General features: G+C 42.2%; 1 protein-coding gene across 3 annotated transcripts in view; it reads right to left on the reverse strand.

Annotated features, from left to right (window-relative positions):
• The window catches only part of LOC139530810 (latent-transforming growth factor beta-binding protein 2-like), a 155,883-nt gene that overhangs the window by 110,161 nt on the left and 19,851 nt on the right, over positions 1-25,871 (reverse strand). For all 3 annotated transcript variants that reach the window (XM_071327518.1, XM_071327519.1, XM_071327517.1), the window contains exon 3: positions 18,100-18,376. In XM_071327518.1, coding sequence (XP_071183619.1) covers positions 18,100-18,376 — 277 coding nt within the window. The remainder of the gene's footprint in view (positions 1-18,099; positions 18,377-25,871) is intronic.

Consider the following 25,871-nt stretch of genomic DNA (forward strand, 5'->3'; position numbering starts at 1 on the left):
AGGTTCTCAAGTTTCAACAGAGTGTAGAGAGCATTCACAGACTGTAACATGGACAGCATAGCGTGTCCTCATAGAGTGCAGTGTACAACTTGAAACAGGGCCCTGGCGTTGTCATTCAAGTACCTAACATGATGCTCGACTAAGTCAATGTTTTAGTATTTGAAACACTGTTGTGTAATGAATGACCATAATGTTCCTGGAACGAACCAACCAAACTATAACACAGAGGAACCTTTCCAGACTGTCCGTCAAGATGCTATCATCTTTCTGCAGAATGCAATCCTCTGAACCTCTCCATCAAAATAGGATTTCATATCAGATAAGCTTTCACATTACAAGGTTTGATCAGCACACAGGAATTCAAACTTGGAATTTTCAGAAACAATGTTATTTTTTCATGATGGAAGTTTACCTTAGATTTGATTTGATCAGGTTTGGTCGAATTCTACCCCATCTCCATCAATCCACATGTTATAAGAAAACTGATTCATGCCTCTTATTTGTCTGGAAATTCAATGTAGATTCATTTGGCTGGTTTGAGAAGCAGTGAGATGAGAGGTGTCTGGGAGTTGTGAAAGCATGAATCCTTTATTACTCACACAGAATAGCAGCACAGCTGCCACCACAGTGGTCAAATACCGCTCCAGTGGCAGATCTAATTTCCCTGGCTTTATTTCTAGAGCCCATATGCAGCGGGTGCATTGAAGTCTCTCTGTGCTCCTTTCAATAAGACCTCAAAGCTTGAAACTGAACAGGCTATAATAAATATTATACTCTGACAGCATTGGGCTTATTTCATATTGTTGTTGCTTATTCCTCATGGCAACATGAACAATTCGGTGAGCGGCGGAAACGTTGGTGTTCATTGGGAAACTTAAAATAACTCAGAAGTCTCTGTCACATCAAAGCCTGACCTATAATTATAGCCTCTGTGAAGGTTTAATCTGTTGTGGTCAGTCGTGTAAGCCGGGCCCTACAGAAAGGCTGGGTTGTGATGTGAACTGAAGGCTTGGAGAGAACTGGCACTGAGCTGTTGCTCCTCCACCGCAGCTTCTCTGCATGTCAACCAAACATTACATCTTCTTCCAAAAATGACATAAAACCTTATCAGTTGTTCCTTTGAAGACAGGCGTTAGCAATTCATCTTTATTGACATCTGCCTCGCTCTTACATAACGGGATGTAAGGAGACAATGTCCTCATTATCAATTTACCATGTACTAATATTTTACCAGATACATGTGGATTCAATCAGGAGCGAGGACACGGGGGACGCGGGAGCGTTCTCTAGTGAGCTCTCATTACGACATTATCCAAAACACTTTTTTATGGGACCAGCAATAGAGCAGTTGAGGAAGCTAACTGAGACTTTTATTGGAGTTTCTCTCTCTCCTGGCTGGAGATCGGCACCACATTAAAAAGCACCAACAAACTGTTGAAATAAATGACACATAGCTATGTAGATAGAAGTTGTACCACTGAACTCCATGTTGGAAGCAGCCGGAACAGTGCTGCTGAACATCCACCATGGCTGCACATCAGAGCAAAAACCTTCCTCTATCCCCTGTAATTCACACGCATGCTCAAACCTAGGATGACTACAATTCAAATAACAAATCTTACAACACGTCGTTGTAAGTTTTTCCTATGTTTTGTTGAAACCCTAACTAACCCTGTCTCCTGAAACTAGATGCAACTCTGAGGTATTTTCTCTGAAGTACATGCAAGCAATTTTAGTGCTGTTGTTTGTCCCATCTCATAAGAGAAAAACACCTGGTCAGCGGATATACAGTGTAACAGGGCAGAGTTCACGGTCTTCTCATTACACAGTTGCACAGGGCCAAACATCAGTGAACAATTAAAACCCAGATTGGCCTATTGTGTTTGATAGCATCTCTAGTCATTATGGCTTGGCTAATTGTGGCTCCAGGCAGATTATTTTCCCCTCATGAAAATCTGGGTGCGTCACAGAGTGAATCGCACCCGCCATAGAGGCTGGATTAAATCATGTTCCCCCTGTCTAGCCTTCCAGGAATCCAGTTGGTAGCAGCCATGGCCTGGACACTATGAATTAGAAAAGAGTTCGATTAAATCCCTGAGCTGCATTGAAGTAGCTCCATGCCAACTCCTACCTCAGCCTTTATGTGCTCCGGGGGACAAGGCTTAGATCAGAGGACAAACTGTGCCTTCCAGAGGAGAGCGAGCACAGCACAGTCCATTTTCCTCTCCACAAGGTACTCTAATGGGTTTGATTTAGGTGCTAACCACATAGAACTGAAACCAGTTTCTTCATTTTTCCCCTCATGATTTGCATCAGAATATACTTTTTCTAAACTTGATTCCAACGAGGTCCACAGATGCTCTATGTGCAAGTGAATCACTATATTTCTGTCTACTATATTTCCGGCCAAAAAGTTGTGAAATAAACTGTTGTTTTGTCCCCCCTGGGGGGCCATATTATGTGAGACCCTCGCCAGCCCGTCAATTTCCACCTCGGTTCTTGGAGAGAGTAAGGAGTGTTAGGCTGTGAGAAGCAGGCTAGTGAGCTGCGTCTGGACGCGAGGGGAGGAGATGCCTGTGGTTTGTGTGGTCCAGGGAAGATGCCCAAAAGGCCTGCAGAAATGCGAAACTGAGAGGCCATTCAAACCTCTCCAGCATATTACAGTCGCTCTGATCATTCATTTCCCAAATTATAGCGAGACAGCTAAGCAGGAAGAGGTGTTCTGTGAAGCCAAGTCCTAATAACATAAAAGCATAGTTTAGCTCTGAAATAGGTTTTCATACTTAAAAAGGGGATTTTGATAGAGCACAAGGAAGTTAATTGAAAAGCAATACGAAACATTTATTTACTGAGAACGACCTAAAACAGCAAAAGAAAAGCCAGCAAAGGTCGTTTTCCGATGTCTGGAAACAAGAAACTAAAAAAAAAAAAATTGTGGGGGGCTCAGACATGTCAAATATCTATATAATCACCTATTGCATAGGATAAGTTAGCTAGTGCTCACCAAGGACCAGAGGCTGACATTGTTGGATGTTTTGAGTTGTAAGTTGATCTCTGCTGCCTCAACCCCCAGGGATCAAGCTCTCTGACCTCTGCCTGCTTTAACTGGGCCAGCAGCATACTACCCTGCATCCCACTGCTGGTTTGTTTCTGAAGCTAAGCAGGGTTGGTCCTGGTCAGTCCCTGGATGAGAACAGATGCTGCTGGAAGTGGTGTTGGAGGGCCAGTAGGAGGCACCCTTTCCTATGGTCTATACAAATATCCCAAGTTCCCAGGGCAATGATTGGGGACATTGCTGTCTTTTGGATGGGATGTTAAATGGGTGTCTTGACTCTCTGTGGTCACTAAAAGATCCCATGACACTTATTGTAAGAGTAGGGTTGTTAACCCTGGTGTCCTGGCTAAATTCCCAATCTGGCTTTTATACTATACCATCATGATCACCTAATCATCCCCAGCTTCCAATTGGCTCATTCATCCCTGTAACTATTCCCCAAGTCATTGCTGTAAATGAGATTGTGTTCTCAGTCAACTTATCTGGTTAAATAAAACTGGTCCCATGCACAGCCATACTGGTAATTCATTTTTTCAACACCAAGCCCCATCACGGGAACTCATCCTGACCAGTGTGGAAGGGACACTTTGTTTCCCAGAAATGTTGTTGTCTCTGCGAATGACAGCTGCATCACAAAGGCCTGCTGGTTGATGTGATGGATTTGGCTTGGAACCTGCAGTCCGCCAGGCCGGGCACCGTGGCATTAAGTATGTGTCTGACAAGGCCCTGGAGAGCTTGACGGACAGAAAGAGAAAGATCTATCTTTCCTGCGCTGCCAAGCTTTCTAAGACCCTTTGGCCTGACAAGAAAGTCAACCACTCATGGGACTTTGTTGTCCTTGTCTTTGCAACAGGGGAACAAACTCTGATCCCTAGTCTTACTCTGCCAATATCACTGTCTTGTCAAAATGCTACTTTCTTTGTGTGAAAAACGTTGAGTTGTCTTCCCCATCCCAAATCAATTGTCTAACCTTGTAAAATAGTTGTAAATACAATATAGCATTGTATCCCCACACTGTTAGTACATGGCACAATAATTACCATGAAAATATCACATTCAAATTTCCTGTTTCCCTAAATTTCATGTAAAATGTCAACTTTGACTGAAGAGTTGTACTCTTCCATAAAATACAAGTAACTTTAAAGTAACTGTCCAGTGTTTCTAGATTTCTATAAAAAATGATCTATAATTAATTACAATATGAGTGAAAAGGTGGAAAGGAAAGGTGTGGGTGTACCCCAACAACAGAATGGTGTGGGAGTACACTGGTCATTAAAAATATTAATGAGAGTAGAACGCTGATTGGCCAGCTCAACTTCCTCAGGAAGATGACATCAAACGGTCTGTTTGAGATACAAGTTTGAGGGTTTTTTAAGTGTTTTCTTCTCCAATTTAAGCTTTTCCCACAAATATGAGTATGGGATGAGTCAACAACATTATTTGGGCATGAGTTAAAATAATATAAACTTTTAAAAGTGAGTTTCTTCCTGGACAGTTACTTTAAACATGGCAGATGGTTTTTACCCAATCCCCCAACCATCCCACCCCTTCCCATCCCATCCCAAGCCCCACGAGGGTTCACATGAGTCCAAGGTAGCCACCAGAGCTGAGTCTGCACTCTTTGCCATGTTGATGTTTTATAATCCAGTGTTAGCAGAGAAACACAATTGCCTGGACACTCCTAAACCATTGCAGAGGATGTCACCGGTGCTCCGGAAAGCCCTTACCCATTCACATCACAAGTGAAAGTGATCATCAGGGACCAGGGTCGAGCCAGAGGTCAAGTTTGTAGCATCAGCACAAAGACAAACCTGTCCCTCCAGAACACTGAACACTGAGCCTGCCCAGAACTCACTCATGTTCATTCACACCCACACTAGTGAAATAGATCAGGGATCCCCATGCTACAGTCCCTATCCTAGTTCCTATCCTAGCAGAGATTAGAAAGAACAGAAATGGGTAAAGGTAAAACTGTTATGACATATGGGAATTAACACTCAGAGTCCGAGCACCCCTCCATAGCCCTCTATTCCCCCAACTCAAGGCATACTCTTTTAGCTGTAGAATCTGGGGACAAGGGGATGACTCTTGGTACTTCTTCTCTGATTATGATAGCAGACTACCAGGTGGCAGGATAACTTTCCCAGTCAGAACGTCTTACCATAACCACTTAGCATAAAGAGCATGCAGGCTTGAAAGTGTCAAGAGTATTAGGGACCTAAAGATAGTAGGATATTTGCTATTTTAAATTTTTCCCCTTCTGTGTAGTTATGAGAAACTGTGAGGAAAGATGTCTTCCCTTGCTTTCAACATTAAAGTTACCATTCCACCACAATTGCTACTATTACCATCACCAGGCCTTCCACCACAGCTACTGCTATTACTATGTCTCACACTGCTCCTAATTCTATAACAACTACTACAGTATATTACAAAACAACAATAATACCTCTGGCAGCTTCCGTGAACACCTACTAGGGCATGGTGACAGTAGCTTCCAGCAGTGAGAGTCGTGTGGTCTATCTGGGGTTAGGCTAAAAGGGATGACTGTTCAATGATTAACATGGAGAACTCCCTCACTGACCACAGTTTCCTCTGAGAAGTTACTGTGTGGTTCAATGTAAAGCCTAGAGTCAATAAGCCCCGTAACCACTAGGCCTATTAGTCACCAGACAACAAGTGTGGGCCGATATGAGGAAACCAGTCACTGCCTACTATAAGAGAAATATATCACCATCATTCACTTAAGGGTCATTTTGCTCTGTGCACATGGCTGGTTGCCTTGCCCTCAACATTGGTCCAATACCTTAGATGATATGGCTGAGTAATTGAGCTGCCTTAAAGGAAAACTCCACCCAAACATTTTATTTGGTATTTGTTTCATTAGTCCATTGTTGACATAGTCCCAAAATGTTTTGCTTGTTAGTAATCAAGATTTCAAGCTATGTAACATTCAAAATACAGAAATGCATCATACAGGGATGATTTCTGTCAAAACGTTTTACTTGGTTCTTCAATGATAGGCAGAACAGATACGGTTAACTTTGATTCTTTACAAGTAAAGACAAACAAAATCCAACTTATCACATGGAATGTGTACAGGCTCCATGAGGAAAAAAACATATGGTTCTCAGCATATGGTTGTCAGCAGATTCTTGTAAGAGTTACATAAAAAAAGAGAAATTGAACATTTAAAGAGTAGCTGGGTTGGAGAGGCCTATGCTGCCACCTACTGTCATAACAGCAGAGGTGTAAGCATCCTGATAAATAAGAATATACCATTTTCTCTTATATCCCAGCACAAGGACCAAGAAGGCCATTTTATAATGGTGGACATTCCTGCAAGTCAGCATGCCAGTTGCAAGCTCCCTCAAAATTTGAGACATCTGTGGCATTGTGTTGTGTGACAAAACTGCACATTTTAGAGTGGCCTTTTATTATCCCCAGCACAAGGTGCACCTGTGTAATGCTCATGCTGTTTAATCAGCTTTTTGATATGCCACAACTGTCAGGTGGATGGATTATCTTGGTAAAGGAGAAATGCTCACTAACAGGGATGTAAACATTTGAGAAAAATAATATTTTTGTGCGAATGGAACATTTCTGGGATCTTTTATTTCAGCTCATGGAACATGGGACTTTACATGTTGCGTTTATATTTTTGTTCAGTATAATAACAAACTTATAAGCAGACTTGATACGTATGAAACAATCAAACAGGGTTTATTAAAAATAGACACTTACAAACAAATACAAGGACATGTTTCAATTTAACACAATACGCAAAAAAACAAGATATAGATTTATCAATAATGGCTGTTGATGCCAAAAAGTATTTTAAGCCGTCTTGAATGGCCTTTTCTATTCAAAACTTTGGAAGCTTTTAACTAACTTTCCAACTGAAATAATACATTTAATAAAAAATATTCTATAAATGTCCTAAAGCAAAAATATACAGAAAAATACATTATCTAATGAAATTGCTTTAGAAAAGGGCACAAGACAGGGATGTCTCATCTCTCCCATCCTGTTTGCACTGGCACTAGAACCACTTGCAGAAAGAATTAGACAGGACCCAAACGTAACAGGTACTGGTAAACATTAATATAAACTAAATTTCTTTGCAGATGATCTCCTGATATACCTGATCAATATTGAAAATTCAATGCCCCCTTTCCTAAAAATATTTTCAGAATACTCAAAAATGTCAGGATATAACATTTTACGTGAAAAAAAAACCTTGATAATTGCAAAAAAGAATAACAATCAATCTACAGCAATCATTTAAGGTGACCACAAAAAAAAAAAAAATTGTGATGCTTAATAAGTGACAACAAACAACAAATATATAAAGATAACTTTAATCCATTAATCAACAATATGAAAGCAGATCTAATTCAATTGAATTATCTTCCCATAAACCCTACAGGCAGAATAAACCTCTTTGGAATGGCAAGTCTCCCAAATTTTTTGTATTCATTTTCGGCAATAACAATTACCCCACCGAAGACATTTGGTATACTCGATCATAACAGACTTTATATGGGCTAATAAAATTCATAGAATAAATAGGAATGCTTTAAATCTTTCTAAGGCTAAGCGTGGTTTTAACCTTTAGACTTGGAATTGTATCAACTCACCACCCAAGGCTTTTACTTGTGACATATAGTTAAATGCACTAAAGACGAACAATGGGAACATATTGAAGATTCATATGCTCATCCCCAGACTCTTTTTGCATGTCTATTTTCAAAAGATAAAGCTAACAACATTAACAACTTCATGGTTAACAACATTAAAACAATACAGTGCATCCGGGAAGTATTCAGACCATTCATTTTTCCACATTTTGCTATGTTACAGCCTTACTCTAAAATGTATTACATTTTTTTTTTTTTAATCCTCATCAAGCTACACATAATACCCCATAATGACAAAGTGAAAACAGGTTTTTAGAAATGTTTGCAAATCCTGTTTCCATTGATCATCCTTGAGCTATTTCTACAACTTGATTGGGGTCCACCTGTGGTAAATTCAATTGATTGGACATGATTTGGAAAGGCACACACCTGTCTATATAAGGTCCCACAGTTAGCAGTGCATGTCAGAGCAAAAACCAAGCCATGAGGTCGAAGGAATTGTCCGTAGGGATCCGAGACAGGATTGTGTCGAGGCACAGAACTGGGGAAGGGTTCTAAAAAATGTCTGCAACATTGAAGGTCCCCAAAAACACAGCGGCCTCCATCAATCTTAAATGGAAGAAGTTTGGAACCACCAAGACTCTTCCTAGAGCTGGCCACCCGGCCAAACTGAGCAATCGGGAGAGAAGGGCCATGGTCAGGGAGTTGACCAAGAACCCAATGGTCACTCTGACAGAGCTCCAAAGTTCTTTGTGGAGATGGGAGAACCTTCCAGAAGGACAACCATCTCTACAGCACTCAGGCCTTTATGGTAGAGTGACCAGACGGAAACCACTCCTCAGTAAAAGGCACATGACAGCCTGCTTGGAGTTTGCCAAAAGACTCTCAGACCATGATGAAACCAATATTGAGCTCTTTGGCCTGAATGCCAAGCGTCACGTCTGGAGGAAACTTGGCACCAGTCATCACCTAGCCAATATCATCCCTACGGTGAAGCATGGTGGTGGCAGCATCATGCTGTGGGGATGTTTTTCAGAGGCAGGAACTGGGAGCAAGGGAAAGATGAACGGAGAAAAGTACAGAGAGATCTTTGATGAGAACCTGCTCCAGAGTGCTCAGGACCTCAGACTGGGGTGAAGGTTCACCTTCCAACAGGACACCAACCCTGATCACACAGCCAAGACAATGGCTTAGGGACAAGTCTCTGAATGTCCTTGAGTGGCCCAGCCAGAGCCTGATCTAACATCTCTGGTGAGACCTGAAAATAGCTGTGCAGCGACGCTCCCCATCCAACCTGACAGAGCTTGAGAGGATCTGCAGAAACTAATGGGAATTTGAGATTCTTCAAAGTAGCCACCCTTTAACTTGATGACAGCTTTGCACACTCTTAGCATTCTCCCAATCAGCTTCATGAGGTAGTCACCCGGAATGCATTTTAATTAACAAGTTTCCCTTGTTAAAAGCAAATTTGTGGAATTTCTTTCCTTCTTAATGTGTTTGAGCCAATCAGTTGTGTTGTGACAAGGTAGGGTTGGTATACAGAAGATAATCCTATTTGGTAAAAGACCAAGTCAAGAACAGCTCAAATAAGCAAAGAGAAACGAAAGTCCATCATTACTTTAAGACATGAAGGTCATGTAAAATGTCAAGAACTTTGACATTTTCTACAAGTGCAGTCGCAAAAACCATCAAGCGCTATGATGAAACTGTCTCTCATGAGGACCGCCACAGGAATGGAAGACCCAGAGTTACCTCTGCTGCAGAGGATAAGTTCATTAGCGTTAACTGCACCTCAGATTGCAGCCCAAATAAATGCTTCACAGAGTTCAAGTAACAGACACATCTCAACATCAACTGTTCGGAGGAGGCTGCGTGAATCAGGCCTTCATGGTAAAATTGCTGCAAAGAAACCACTACTAAAGGACACCTGCCTAGAAGGCCAGCATCCCGGAGTCGCCTCTTCACTGTTGACGTTGAGACTGGTGTTTTGCGGTTACTATTTAATGAAGCTGCCAGTTGCCGGGACTTGTGAGGCTGTTTCTCAAATTAGGCACTCTAATGTCCTTATCCTCTTGGTCAGTTGTGCACCGGGGCCTCCCACTCCTCTTTCTATTCTGGTTAGAGACAGTTTGCGCTGTTCTGTGAAGGGAGTAGTACACAGCGTTGTATGCGATTAGAGGTCGACCGATTAATCTAAATGGTTGATTAATTAGGGCCGATTTCAAGTTTTCATAACATGCATTTTTGGACACCGATTATGGCCGATTACATTGCACTCCACGAGGAGACTGCGTGGCAGGCTGACTACCTGTTATGCGAGTGCAGCAAGGAGCCAAGGTAAGGTGCTAGCTAGCATTAAAATTATCTTATAAAAAACAATCAATCTTAACAGGGAAATTGTGTCACTTCTCTTGCGTTCTGTGCAAGCAGAGTCAGGGTATATGCAGCAGTTTGGGCCGCCTGGCTCGTTGCGAACTGTGTGAAGACCATTTCTTACTAACAAAGACCGTAATTAATTTGCCAGAATTTTACATAATTATGACATAACATTGAAGGTTGTGCAATGTAACAGCAATATTTAGACTTGGATGCCACCCGTTCGATAAAATACGGAACGGTTCCGTATTTCACTGAAAGAATAAACATTTTGTTTTCGAAATGATCGTTTCCGGATTTGACCATATTAATGACCTAAGGCTCGTATTTCTGTGTGTTATTATATTATAATTAAGTCTATGATTTGATAAAGCAGTCTGACTGAGCGGTGGTAGGCAGCAGCAGGCTCGTAAGCATTAATTCAAACAGCACTTTCCTGCATTTGCCAGCATTCTTCGCTGTGCTTCAAGCATGGCGCTGTTAATGAACTCCCGAGATAAGGCTGGCAATACTAAAGTACCTATTAGAACATCCAATAGTCAAAGGTATATGAAATACAAATGGTATAGAGAGAAATAGTCCTATAACAACCTAAAACTTCTTAGCTGGGAATATTGAAGACTCATGTTAAAAGGAACCACCAGCTTTCATATGTTCTCATGTTCTGAGCAAGGAACTTAAACGTTAGCTTTTTTACATGCACATATTGCACTTTTACTTTCTTCTCGAACACTTTGTTTTTGCATTATTTAAACCAAATTGAACATGTTTCATTATTTACTTGAGACTTAATTGATTTTATTTATTTATTATATTAAGTTAAAATAAATGTTCATTCAGTATTGTTGTAATTGTCATTATTACAAATATACATATAAAAATCGGCCGATTAATCGGTATCGGCCTTTTTTTGGTCCTCCAATAATCGGTATCGGTATCGGCGTTGAAAAATCATAATCGGTCGACCTCTATATGAGATCTTCAGTTTTGGCAATTTCTCGCATGGAATAGCCTTCATTTCTTAGAACAAGAATAAACTGACGAGTTTCAGAAGAAAGTTGTTTGTTTCTGGCCATTTTGAGTCTGTAATCAAACACCCAAATGCTGATGCTCCAGATACTCAACTAGTCTAAAGAAGGCCAGTTTTTTTGCTTCTTTAATCAGCAAAATAGTTTTCAGCTGTGCTAACATAATTGCAGAATGGTTTTCTAATGATCAATTAGCCTTTAAAAATGATAAACTTGGATTAGCTAACACAACGTGACATTGGAATACAGGAGTGATGGTTGCTGATAATGGGTCTCTGTACGCCTTTGTAGATATTCCATAATAAATCAGCCGTTTTCAGCTACAATAGTCATTTACAATATTAACAATGTCTACACTGTCTTTCTGATCAATTTGATCTTATTTTAATGGACAAAAAATGTGCTTTTCTTTCAAAAACAAGGACATTTCTAAGTGACCTCAAACTTTTGAAGGTTAGTGTATATATTTTTTAAATCCATTTTAGAATAAGGCTGTAACATAACACATTTTGGAAAAAGTGAAATAGTCTGAATACTTTCCGAATGCACTGTATGAAATAACAAATATCACTCCCTAAAAAAGCAACCTTATGGAACAATCCTTAGATAGCTTTTCAGAATTCACCGATAAATTGGTCCACATGGAATAGTAATGGCATAGAAACTGTAAATGACTTGGTAAGAGGAAATACATTTATTTCCATGATAGAATTAAGAAGTCATTTTGGACTGACCAATGTAGAAAGGTTCAAATACATGCAACTTAAAAGTTACATATCACAGAATTTCAATTTGAAATCTTTTGGAGATCAGAGCAACCTTGAAGGAATCTTATTTGAGTCAGATAAGGATGACCATATGACAGGTAAGATATACAAGAGTTTGCAGAGATCCTATCCAACTGACAATCTCTTCGAAAAAAATATTAACTATTGGAACAAAGACTTAAAAATAACTGATGTTGGCACAGGATGGAGGGAAAGTTGGACCATAACTAATGAAATTACAGTTAACAAAATGTACGCTTAATCAAGTATTAACTACACAAGAGACAAAATTCACAAATTCTAAAACACAATGGCAGAGACATGTCTTTAAGTGTAAAACTAACAATGATTACATAATCCATGCATTCTGGGAATGCTATGAAGTCCAAAAGTTATGGGCAGAGCTCGAAAGTTGTCTGTCAGAAGTATTACAATGTAAACTTTGAATCTGTCTGTCTGCATATTTCATGACAAGGCATATGGGAGTGTAGTGAGACCCAGTGGGCTGGATGATTATCTTCTCATCACTCATCTTGAAAAAAAAGTATATTGGAAATCAATTAATCCGCCATCATTAACACAATGGGAAAATCAAATGATTTATTATTGAAATAGCATGGGCGACCGAGAAAATCAAATTGGTACACTTTAAGGCCATGTGGCAAACAACAATGCAAGCACTAGGGATGGAGGTGTGAGAATTTGGGTCTGGGCAGAGGAGATGTAGTTGATGTTTGTAAGTTGTTGTTCGTATGTGTATGTTTGTATTTTCTTTTAAATAGGAACTTTTTTTATAAAAAAAGTAATTGTTGGCACTGTTTATCAAGCTAGCTAGCTGGTTCATCTTGGAGAATATCAGTTGAAACTTTACAGGGTAAGGTCTGGGTACATTTCAATAAATATATATATTGAATGCCAGACAATGTCCATATATCATGACTGTCAATGATGTGAAGAAGTTTGCATGAATCTCCCGTGAGGCATGTGTCTTGATGTAATGGCCAACCCCTTTGATCCATGCTGAAGACCTAGCTAGCTAGTTACTAGCTAACGCCAGACACAGATGAAAGCTGGAAACTATAAGTATCTTTGCCTTAGATGAATAGGGGAAACCTCTTATCATATTTGCTGACGTGCTGCAGTCAAAATGAGAGGCTTTTTTGTGCTGTCACGCTCTTTATAATCCTGCGTTAATCCCGCCTCCTGAATCCAAGTGTATTGTCATGGGGGAGGGGACAAGTATAATCAATTGTACTTTGATCTGGTTTCATCCAAATATCATCCAAGTTCATGAAAAACATGATTTTGACTGTTCGGGAGCTTTAAGTGAAACAGCTTTGCATGGACAACACAGCAAGGTCACCATTGTGTTTGTGGAGTAAATTATCATGAAGCTTTGGCTGAGAAAGCAATACCTGCTCCAACAATGCAACCTGCAGTTAGCATATCCATTTCTATTAGTCCAGATAAGCTAGCACAAGTGGAGAGACCATTAGATGGGAAGTTGTTGCTGTGCAGAGTCCTACAGTACAATCCAGGTTCCTCCTCTCTACATATTTGATTATGTAACCATGGAGCACACAGAGAAATCACCTTTGGAAAGATGACTGCACATCCTGCTCTGCCCTGCCCCTGGCCTGGCCCCGTTTCCTGTGGAGGCCTGATGTCAGAGAAGGAGAGAGGGACGGGACAGAGGAAGAACCCAGGGGAGGCAGTGACTGTGTCCTCCATGCCGTACTGTATCACTGATCCACCGATTCAGCCTGGACTGGAGTGGTTCAAGGCTGGCCCTGACCCTCATAAAAAGGGCTGACAGACTGGCTGTGACCACCAGGATATCATGCTGGCAGGGAAGGACGTTTCACTACTTAAGCTGAGCAAAGCCCCCCACAGGAAAGCCTGTGTTACGCTGAACCTCTGTCGAATCCCACTGCAGGGGTGACGAACGGGGCGGACGAGGGACGGCATAGGGGGAGAATGGATTATTTCTTTGGCAGCCACGTAAGGATGTACTCATTCTGAAGTGTGGCCCAGAGACCTGGCAATCTCTAGCCTGCCGTTAGACCTGGCCAGACCCTGGGAGGTCCACACAGTTCACTATAGGTGAAGGGTCGGAATAAAGGGGAGTAGGTGGGAGTGTAGGGGAGTAGGGTGGGAGAGTTGGAGAGTAGGGGACGACAGTGGGAGTGTAGGGTAGGACAGTGGAAGTGTAGGGGAGGACAGTGGGAGTGTAGGGTAGGACAGTGGACGTGTAGGGGAGGACAGTGGGAGTGTAGGGTAGGACAGTGGAAGTGTAGGGGAGGACAGTGGGAGTGTAGGGTAGGACAGTGGAAGTGTAGGGGAGGACAGTGGGAGTGTAGGGGAGGACAGTGGACGTGTAGGGGAGGACAGTGGGAGTGTAGGGTAGGACAGTGGAAGTGTAGGGGAGGACAGTGGGAGTGTAGGGGAGGACAGTGGACGTGTAGGGGAGGACAGTGGGAGTGTAGGGTAGGACAGTGGAAGTGTAGGGGAGGACAGTGGGAGTGTAGGGTAGGACAGTGGAAGTGTAGGGGAGGACAGTGGGAGAGTAGGGGAGTGCAGTAGGAGTGTAGGGAACTAGAGTGGGAGTATGGTCAGGGTGGACACAGTAAGTTGCATGATCCTGATTTATTATTTTAGCTACAAACATTATGAACACACTTTCTTTACTGTTTGATGAATAATCTAAACGGTCTGTGTTTGGCCTCAGAGTACTCTGCACAGGCCTACTGTAAACTGAGTTAAACACAGCAAAAGTCTACACCTGTTTTACTGGAATGTCTTACAGACCGTCCATGTCTTACAGACCGTCCCGATATTCCCAAGTGTTGACAAACCACTTCACAAAATACAGCAGACAGTATTCATTTCCCATCTGCTGCTGACACAGTGCACACACAGGGTGATTTCATTACCGCGGGAGGCCAACTGGCAGGTCGGGAGAGCAGGCTGTCTGGACTCCCAGACCGCTCCACGTTGGCCAGCCAGGCGACCCTTCATGCCCTTATCACTGCCGGCCAACTTGGCCCATCTTAAGCCCAGCTCTGCTTGGAGCTGCTACATAATGCCTGTTTTCTTGGCGCGACTCAACAGGCAATAGAGGTAAAGTCAGTAACAAGGTGCTACTGGCGTAACGACCCAAACCTGTTTCCCAGACGGAGACATACCTCACACCTTCCCTCTTAGGGAGAACAGGAAAGGCCTGGACAGGCTGGAGGCAGGAGAGTAGAGGCAGCGGAGGCAGGGGCAGAGGCAGGGGTCTGCGGCTGTTGTTGAGAGTGGCCCTTTCTCCCCGGCCGGAGAAGAGGAGAGTGGGTAAAAGCAGCAGGATGTTCTAATCTGTGCCGAGGCAGCTCTCCTCACCCGTTAATTTGGGCTTGGCACCGCTCTGCACTCTCTCACTGACCTCACATTGCTCCCGCGCCTCTGGCCACAGCACAACCAAAACCTGATATCTGAGACAAAGACCTGGGTCCACTACTGCTCCAGGGGTAAACTTTTTCCACCTCTGGGTTACAACAGGGCCTGAATGGAGAATGGTGCTCACTGGAACTGGACCCACACATACAGTACATTACACAAACATCTTCTGAGAAGAAGTACTCTAGTAGCCTGAAAATACAGACACGTGAGCCTGCCACTCTCTGAATGGGTTATGTGAATAATATTTTCCAAATGTCCACACAGTCACTGTTTTCTATACTTCTCATAGTTTGGGCCTGTTTCTGGCTTCACAACCCCATTTTTTTCTAAACGTCTGTGTTTGCCAACTCATCCACAAGCGTTCATTTGAATGGTTGGACAGGCTCTGGCCAGGCTTGTGTTGTGGAGTAGGAAATGGCTCATCTTCAGATGAACAGCACCTGCTGTGATGTGTTAGTCAGCTCCATTAGAGACAGGCGAGCTCAAGCTGCTCATCGCCAGGTTGTGTGTGACTCAGTAACGGTGTCTGCCTCTTGTAATGTCAAATATGCAGCTTTGCTCTCTTATTTGTCCCAGATCTGTGACTCAGGTTGCAAATATGTCCACTAAGTCAATATCAAAGCAAGCATATGCATAGCAACTGTGCACTTCTGACACATGCCTTGTATTGATTACAAACTAAAGATTTATCGTGACTAAGAAACAATGCAAGGGAAAATAATTTAAAAACTGTTTTGGGAAAACATCTGCCAACACATTTACTTGGGTTACTTCAAGCTACTACATGCATCAGAGCAGTTTTGCCAGTATAATTCCATAACACCAACAGAAATACAATGTGACATAACTGCAAAAGGCACTCTCAGTTCTCGCAATTAGAACGTACTGGACCATAAATGTCAACTGTAATCGAATACACTGCAGAGATTTCAGAGAACGATATTACCCAGATGACACTTTGGCTGAAAACGAAGGGTGACCTCAGTGCTCAAACAAATTATGGCACTTAATACAACTGCAGGAGGATTAGAAAACCATTGGGCTCTCATCCAAGGCAGAGAAGCGTTTGACAAGATAAACTTTTCCCATACATAACAAAAAAATCGGCCTGCACAGTCATAGACACAAACAAGCATCACCTTTCAACACCCTCAGTCGGAAATACAGTTCTAACCATAACACGACCATAATCAGAAGATTTGGCAGTGACCTCCAAGCTTAACAAGGTACTTAAGCAAACAGTGGAGAAAAAATACAATCATTTTTAGCAGAAATGCACGAGTATCATTTCCAGAATGATTGCGATACAAATAGAATGCTGTCGAAGCCAAAAGTCTGATGCCATTCTCTGGTCTGATTAATGGTCTTTGGAGAATAGCTGAATGTTTAGTGAGATGACCTAGTCGGACCAGTTGTCACGCTATGTGCATCGGTAGTCATTGTTAGTCTAGTCCAATTAACAAATTGACATTTTTATAATGTTAAACAAACCCAAAGAAAATACATTATTCATTCAAATCTGGTTTCTATCTTCATAGCAAATGGCAAGCGTTACTGTGGCAATCCTATGTGGCAAATCAGACGTTGTTTTCCTTCACACTACATGTTGAACTTCATGTTTTTCAACCATGGCTTCTTAACCCCCTGTGGAGTTAATATGGAGCAGCTCTTTTAATGGTGAAGAAGGAAAGTCATGCTAGGTTCTTTAGCTCTGGTTCTACACAGCATTAAGAATGAACCATTAAACATTTAACATATGGACCCGCTAATCTGCTATGATTCAACCCAATGACAAACACAAATCATAATGCATACAAGGATAAAGAACTTCTGTTTTGCACACGCCGTATGTCGTACATACACATCATATAGTATATTATTACACTTTCTTCTCACACTGTCCAGGTGACTGTTGTAGTAGTTAAACTCATGGGGGTGTGTACAGTACAGTGCCTTTCTCCTTCCTCTGCCTGCTCCTGTAAGACTAAGGCTGATTTTGAATAGATGCGAAATTATAATTTTGTCTTCTTACTGTAGAAATGAGGAGCTTAGAGGCATAACTCCTTTTTACATGAGCTTAAACCACAGCGTTTTTCTCCCCGAATAAACAGCAGACTCTACACTTGAGTCCAAGTTTGACTGTGAAACGAATTCCATGTTCAAATGAAGATGTATATCAGTGTGCCATGACACTGGGCCAAAAACATTTCATAAAGCCGCAGGGCTGCCATGCTCACATGTCAGACTGCCATCATAGATCAAAAGAAATGGCATCGGAGGTTTAAATCCTCTTCTGAACTCAGCGATTATATTACAAAAATCTCAGATGTCAGTGGTCTAGCTCCAGAAAATCAGTTTTGATTACACTTCAAAGGCCTACTGTACTCTTGGATTGGAAACCAAGAATATTTTACTGTCACCCCACTATTTAGTGTGTTACAGATCCAGAATGTATGCATCTCATCAAATACTGAAACTTCTGTAAGTCCAGTATTCCATATTCAGTGTCTACTGAGCTCCTACATTTCAGTTGAAGGCATTCAGTTTTACAACTGACTAGGTATCCCCCTTTCCTTTCCTTCCCTCTTAAAGTATGTTTAAAGCATAAAGCATGTTGAACACAAACAATCAAAAGATAATTTACATTTCTCTCCTTGTTCTGTTGGGAAAACACATAGTTCCTCTAGCTAAACAGAGATAAATTAGGTCAGTGTGTAAAGATCAGTGAGTAACCATTTTTAAATGTGTAAATACCCCAGCAGGAAGTGGGTACAGTGCAGCGGTGGACTTACACAGGTTGAAGAGGCTGTCTGGTGGTATCAGGTCTGATTGTCTGGGCCCTGGGGCTGGGGTTGTCTATGGCCTGCCTCTCTGTAGGTCTCCTCCTGGGCTGCTCTCTCTGGAAGGGGTTAGTGCCTGGCTGGATGCGCCTCAGGGACCCTCCGGTGTGGATGTACACCTGCTCTGGTGCTGCCTCCTCGCAGCGGGCCCCCTGGAACCCCGAGCGGCACACACATGTGTGGGGCCTACTGCAGGAGCCGCGGTTATGGCAGGGGGGCTGGCAGTCGGCTGCGGGGGGGGGGGAGATCATTAGCGGTGTCATGTTAGAACATGTGGTCTTTCACATAAAGGAGCAACTCCAGACATGGCCTACATTATCTCAGCACCGGCCCGGATTGACTTTAAGTGATTCAATCAAGGGGGCGATTAGTTGTGTGTCTCTGCCTTTGCTTTTCCTTATAGTACAGAGCCTGGAGGGAATGTCATGTTCAATTTCACCTGAGCCCATAACAGCCCTGTTTAGTCTAAATGTATGTGATCGCTTACATTTAACCCTTGTTCGATTTCTCCGATTTTTTTCTTCAGCTCCTTGGCGGTGCTTAATGCTACTGGCGTTCCAATGCTCAGCAGTTTTCCTAGAAATACCTTTCATTACTGATTCCAAATCGAATGTGTGTCATTGCCATTATAAAGACAAACAGCTTAAAAGGGTCATAAAAGAAGCACATTAAAAAATGAGTCTGACTGTAAATGCCTCACCTTTCATATATGGCATGGCTCGTGCTCGCAGATATTCCTATATTTGAAAAACAAACCAATCTGTTTTCCTTGTCTGGTCAAAGATTGATGTATAAACAATATTTATCAATTGTCTGAAAATACAGTGAGTGTTGAGGTAATTTCATGGTCATGGCAAAACAATCTGCACACGGCCAACCCTGGCCCCTCCCTGCACCTCACTCCAGCTACGTGAACACTATTCAAAGGCCTGTGGCATGCGATTCAAAGCAAACAACCACTCCATCTTGTGACACAAATGTATGTACTGGATGGCACTGCAGAATTTATGACATTGTCCTCAAACACTAAATCAGGTTGCTACTCTCTGGTGGCTAAAGCAAACAGCAGTGCTCCGTCAACAGTGGTGGAATGCTATTGACACAGATGCCGTGGACACTGACAGATCGCAGGCAGGAAGGCTTCCACTGTTTCTGGCACTGTGAAGAGAGCTGGTAGCTAAGGGCTGCATGGTCTACCTGCTGTAGGCTTCCTGTTATTGTTCAGACACAGGGACCAGTTTGTCTGATGTGAGAGGAGAATGGACCTCCTACGTGTCCTCTATGGCATGAGGAAGACTGAGTCCTTGGCTGCCACACCGAGGAACATAATTATTCTACTGTGTAGCTAACAGCTTGGCTTCAGTCTCTTGTTCTCTCGCTCTCTCTAATTGTATCCTAACAGTAGACGTAAAATTGCCATGAAAAGGCAGCAAACTAGCACCACATGGTTTTGAATTCAGCACCACAACTTTCTTACGATATGATGTGTTCATTGAGAGAGTGTGCATTACAGTCAATCATTGCAACTTGATGGCAAAGGGGAACAAATGCTAAATTAAATAATAGTCCTTGACCAAATTCCTGTGGTTTATTGTTAAGTCTATTCTATTTAAACCCAACAAATTCGCTAGAGCATTTAGTTTTAACTGCTTTGGGGGGAAATATACCCTTGTCTGATGAAGTGTACACAGTCAGGGAAATGTGCTTGTGGAGTGTGGACTCGTATAACTTGGTATGTGATCAGAGTTTTCCAGTTTCCGCCATGGGATAAAATAAGAATTGCCTAGTCTCTACTTGGCAGGGAGTTAAATATATCATCCACTAACTAGACTTGAGGCTGGCCTGGTGCCACAGCCTTGTTCAACCTCAAAGATTACAAGGGTTTGGGGAAGACTTTGAGGATCAAAGAGTCTGTTGACATTATGAGGGAGAGTTCAGTAAATGAGTGGCTCCCACTCCCCACCCCACCCATCCCAATCATTGACACCGTACCATCTAAATTGGAACAATTACATATACTCACTTATCAATTTGTGTAACTGGCCTAGAAAATGGCCTAATCAACAGGCTGTATGGTTGGTACATGTCAGAGTCTGTGTATGTGACCCTGAATATATGACCCTCTTCAGCTCTGTCGCCCAATAGCAGTCATTAAAGTGACACAATGTGGCACCAAACATGCGTTCCATTCATTCACAATGGACTTGGCTGGGCAGTGGGCACTGACCCTGGTCCTTTTGACTCTGACTAGAGCTCCACACAAGCCTGGCTGCTGCAGTGTCACTGTCTGTCTCCCTTCCCTGGGTCCGGCCTGCTGCATGGGGCTGGCCTGCCTGTCTGGCTGCCTGGCTGTTGAACACTTTGTCGCAGTAATTGCTGTCGTGCAGATTTGTCTTGCACATCATTAAAACTAATTGCCTCACATTCCGTCCATTTCACAAATATGTGGTTTAATTATTGCATTGGGGAATAATAAAATAGGAATTTTCTTTGAAACACTAATAGAAATGGGAAACATTCCTGGCAGGGTCATTGTTGTGCTTAATTATGACCGAGGCTGAGGACCAATCTTAAGAGACAGAATCCAGAGCCAGTCATCTGAAAAGTGCATAAACGTGGGCATTATTGGAACTTGTCATGCGATGGAAGCATACACTCCGAGTCTCCATGCAAGACTCTGTGCATTAATCACATTCATGAGCTTTACTTTGTGAACTCAGTTCAAACATCTCATATGGCCAATTCCACAGGAACAGAATGATGCTGACACTCGGGCTTTTCACTTTAAAAATGTATCTCAAACAAAACACAATGATTGCAAAGTTAAACAAACGATGCAACTCTATGCACAAGGACGACATTTAACAATATCCACAGAAAATGGGTACAAAAACACATACGTGAAGAACAGTTCAGATGCATAACAGAATGACCGTTTGTGCTGTTTGTGCCGTCATCCTGTCACCAAACGTTCCATCTGCAATGTTCAAGTAAGTGTGTTTGTGCAAAATGTTCTGTGTTAATTATTTGTCAGCATCATTCTGTTATCGTGGAATTGACCATAAACTACCATTCAAAAGTTTGGGGTCACTTAGAAATGTCCTTGTTTTTGAAAGAAAAGCACATTTATTTTTTGTCCATTAAAATAACATCAAATTGATCAGAAATATAGTGTAGACATTGTTAATGTTGTAAATGACTACTGTAGCTGGAAACGGCTAATTTTGAATGGAATATCTACATAGGCATACAGAGGCCTATTATCAGCAACCATCACTCCTGTTTTCCAATGGCACGATGTGTTAGCTAATCCAAGTTTATCATTTTAAAAGGCTAATTGATCATTAGAAAACCCTTTTGCAATTATGTTAGCACAGCTGAAAACTGTTGTTCTGATTAAAGAAGCAATAAAACTGGCCTTCTTTAGACTAGTTGAGTATCTGGAGCATCAGCATTTGTGGGTTCGATTACAGGCTCAAAATGGCCAGAAACAAATAACTTTCCTCTGAAACTCGTCAGTTTATTCTTGTTCTGAGAAATGAAGGCTATTCCATGCGAGAAATTGCCAAAAACTGAAGATCTCGTACAACGCTGTGTACTACTCCCTTCACAGAACAGCGCAAACTGGCTCTAACCAGAATAGAAAGAGGAGTGGGAGGCCCCGGTGCACAACTGAGCAAGAGGACAAGTACATTAGAGAAACAGACGCCTCACAAGTCCTCAACTGGAAGCTTCATTAAATAGTACCAGCAAAACACCAGTCTCAACATCGACAGTGAAGAGGCGACTCCGGGATGCTGGCCTTCTAGGCAGAGTTCCTCTGTCCAGTGTCTGTGTTCTTTTGCCCATCTTAATCTTTTATTGGCCAGTTTGAGATATGGCTTTTTCTTTGCAACTCTGCCTAGAAGGCAGAACATCAATTTTAAGTTATTTTAATGGGCCAAAAAATTTGCTTTTCTTTCAAAAACAAGGACATTTCTAAGTGACCCCAAACTTTTGAACGGTAGTGTACAGATAGTATTCAGACCCCTTAATTTTTCCCACATTTTGTTATGTTACAGCCTTATTCTAAAATGGATTAAAACAAATTGTTCCTTTTCTTGCCTTTTGGCAAACTCCAAGCGGGCTGTCATGTGCCTTTTACTGAGGAGTGACTTCCGTCTGGTCACTCTACCATAAAGGCCTGATTGGTGGAGTGCTGCAGAGATGGTTGTCCTTCCGGAAGGTTCTCCCATCTCCACAGAGGAGCTCTGGAGCTCTGTCAGAGTGACCATTGGGTTCTTGGTCACCTTCCTGACCAAGGCCCTTCTCTTCCGATTGCTCAGTTTGGCTGGGTGTCCAGCTCTAGGAAGAGTCTTGGTGGTTCCAAACTTCTTCCATTTAAGATTGATGGAGGCCACTGTGTTCTTGGGGACCTTCAATGCTGCAGACATTTTTTGGTACCCTTCCCCAGATCTGTGCCTTGACACAATCCTGTATCGGACAATTGTCTCTACGGACAATTCCTTCGACCTCATGGCTTGGTTTTTTCTCTGACATGCACTGTCAACTGTGGGACCTTATATAGACAGATGTGTGCCTTTCCAAATCATGTCCAATCAATTTAATTTTACCACAGGTGGACTCCAATCAAGTTGTAGAAACATCTCAAAGATGATCAGTGGAAACAGGATGCACCTGAGCTCAGTTTCAAGTCTCAAAGCAAAGGGTCTGAATACTTATGTAAATAAGGTATTTCAGTTTTTTTATTTTAATACATTTGCAAAAATGTTTAAAAAAAATATGTTTTGCTTTGTGGTTATGGGGTATTGTGTGTAGATTGATGAGGAAAAAATGTGATTTAATCAATTTTAGAGACGTAACAAAATGTGGAAAAAGTCAAGAGGTCTGAATACTTCCCGAATGCACTGTATCTAGGGGCAATAACAGTATGCATGTGAAATTCTGTCCTTAAAACCAATCTCCAGTTGAAGTTATCTAAGGACAGTCTTCAGGAAGGGAGAATGGGAGAATGTCAGAGGGATAACAGTCCTGAACAAATCCACGACAGCTGAGGTCTACTCCATCCTCCCTGCTTTCCAAACAACATTCACTCTGTGGCCAAACTACACTATCAGTCATCCTTCAAAACAGACCATAAAACCCATTCTGAAAAAGCAGAGCATATTTGAATATATTGTACTGTATGAGTTTTTGATTGAATTAGTGGTGAGCATACTAAATTGTGAATATTAAAATAAGCCAGGGCCTTAACTTGGGTAAATAGCATTCTTAGCTCCCACAGCACAGCAGGCCTGAGGGAAGCCTTTACTACAGTGGAAGGCAGCAGGCAGCAGCCCACATCCACTGTATGGGGCCGGGCTCTCGTTTCCAACAGAGTGGCTGTCTCCAGTCCATTACTATTCACTAGATATTTGCCCCCTCTCTCCACCTCAAAGTAATACAACCCATCAAACGTTTACAATCCTCTCATTCAGGACAAGCAATTTGAAACCAAATATTTGACATAACTCAAACACATACAAAATTGTCTCCATTTTCTTTCACAGGTCAACAATACTACTTCCGCAAACTTGATATTGGTGCTTTTGAAAATGATATCAATAATGAGAACGGAATCAGGATAATCTTGGGTACCCCTCTCTCTACGGTTGGAGGAGATGATGTGCCATTAAGAGATTTAGAGCCAGTGAGCCGTTCTACAGATTAGGATTCAGGCACTCTTTGAACAAGAGAACAAAAATAACTAAAGATCTCACCACCAAGGGCCCTTTCAAACATAACTAGAACACTGGAAGAGGGGGTGGGGATAATCATTTTTGTGTTTTGAGTTGGATTTTCAAAATATATGGAAATGTATGGAAGAATGTCTGTTCAAAGTTAAGAATGGAAACATGCTAAACTCTGGAACACTAAGCCATGTGTGTGATATCAGAGAGAAACCATAACACGTGGCCCTAACTTTACCACACTCTCTCACCTTCTCCATTACAACAAAAAACCTGCTCCCAGGAGGTTTTATTAAACCCCATTTTCATCACTATCCAACATTGGACAAAATTAGGAAAATACTATTGTCTTCTGTTAGTGAACGGATGTCTTTAAAGCTAGTTAAACGGTAGGCAAAGCTCTGAAGGGTGAAATCATGTCTAAAATGTTTTCTACCAAATAAGTAACATGGCAGAATTGTGGTACACTGGTATTTCAGCACCCCTGATCTTGATCAGAGTATTTATGTTATTCAATGGCACAGGTTATATTGTTTTCAAAAGTGAGCATTTGCACATTTCAGTACAATCAATCAATCTCCCTAAGAGATTGTCACTGTCCATTGCCCAATATATATAATCCCTGTCACCCTCCCTGTCACCATCTACCATCTAGAAGCCTATTCATTACCAGCAGTAGAAGTGAGGGAGCTCAGCTCAGGACTGACTGATGACTGGTCCTTTGTGGTAGTTCTGTGGTACTTTCTGGTAAAGCCTTATGGGATAACATTTCACAAAATGGAGGTGCCCCTTTGATTTCTTTTCACTTTTTCTGTCACAGTGCGGTTTTTCAACCTAATACAGTAGTCTGGGCTTTCACTCCCTCTCCACTCAAGTTGGCGTGGGGATTTAGGTAACCTGAGGCTGACCCATGACATTGTGTACATTACTTTTAGCCATGCTATACTGTATCTCTCCACCTACAGGCTCCCTCCTTCAGCCTTTAATGAGCAATCTTCTGGGAGGATATCTGGGGGTATGTGCCCACTACTGTATGTGTAATTTAGACTCCATTCTCCAGGGGATAACATCACAACAGTTTCCATATGGCCATAAAGCTATTGGGTACAGAGAGGTGGGGAGTTTACTGTTTGGTGTTGTAGTGTATGTAACCACGTCAATCAAGCAAAGTCTTGCAAAGTTCTCTACAGTCTCTCTGTTAAGAGATCTCTGACAGATCCACTCTCTCCTTGCATCACGACACCAGTTACATCACGCTTAAAGAAACCGAAACAGTCAAATGTCATTGAACAACGTATTAGACCCGTCAGACAACCCATGGCTAGAGCAGAGTAGCAGCGTTCTACTTCCCTCTCTAGAGGCCCTATATCAACAGGGGCTCGCCAACCAAAACCAACGCGTAAACAGAAAAACAAACCTTTCACCTCTTCATCCACAGCCAATGCAGTAACTCATTCTAGCTATGTTGTGGTCCATGGTAGCAATTAGAAAAACATGTGGCCAGAGGAGTCCCAAACAGAACCTGATTGCCACCTCCAGACAGACAACAGCTGGTGAGGAGAAGGGAGGCCTCCTGATTTGGGGAATGTCCATCCCAGTGTGTGGGTAATGATAGGGCTCTGTGAACATGGTGTGTGTATTGATTACAGGATCTGTCTAATAGCCCATAAAACCATCCAGACTGCCAGGGAGAGTTATGCCCCTGAACGGTGAACTGTGTAACCCCCTGCTAATCCGCAGTGCGCCTGTAAAGCAGGGACGGCCTGTCTGTGTAGCAATTACTTCACCCCTGACTGAACAACGTCACCAGAGAGGCCAGTGGTTTAAATAACTTCCAGTGGTCCTGTAAAGAAACAAGCCACGTTTCTAGGCAGATTTGATCCTTATCAGCGTGCCCTATATACATGAACTGTTTATGCCTAATTCACTTTTCTTTCAAAGAGATTTCAGGCTAAACTCTATGCGTGTGTGATGCTAGATGACAATACATGGCAA

Source organism: Salvelinus alpinus, chromosome 9 (genome assembly GCF_045679555.1).
Source record: "Salvelinus alpinus chromosome 9, SLU_Salpinus.1, whole genome shotgun sequence".
NCBI lineage: Eukaryota > Metazoa > Chordata > Actinopteri > Salmoniformes > Salmonidae > Salvelinus > Salvelinus alpinus.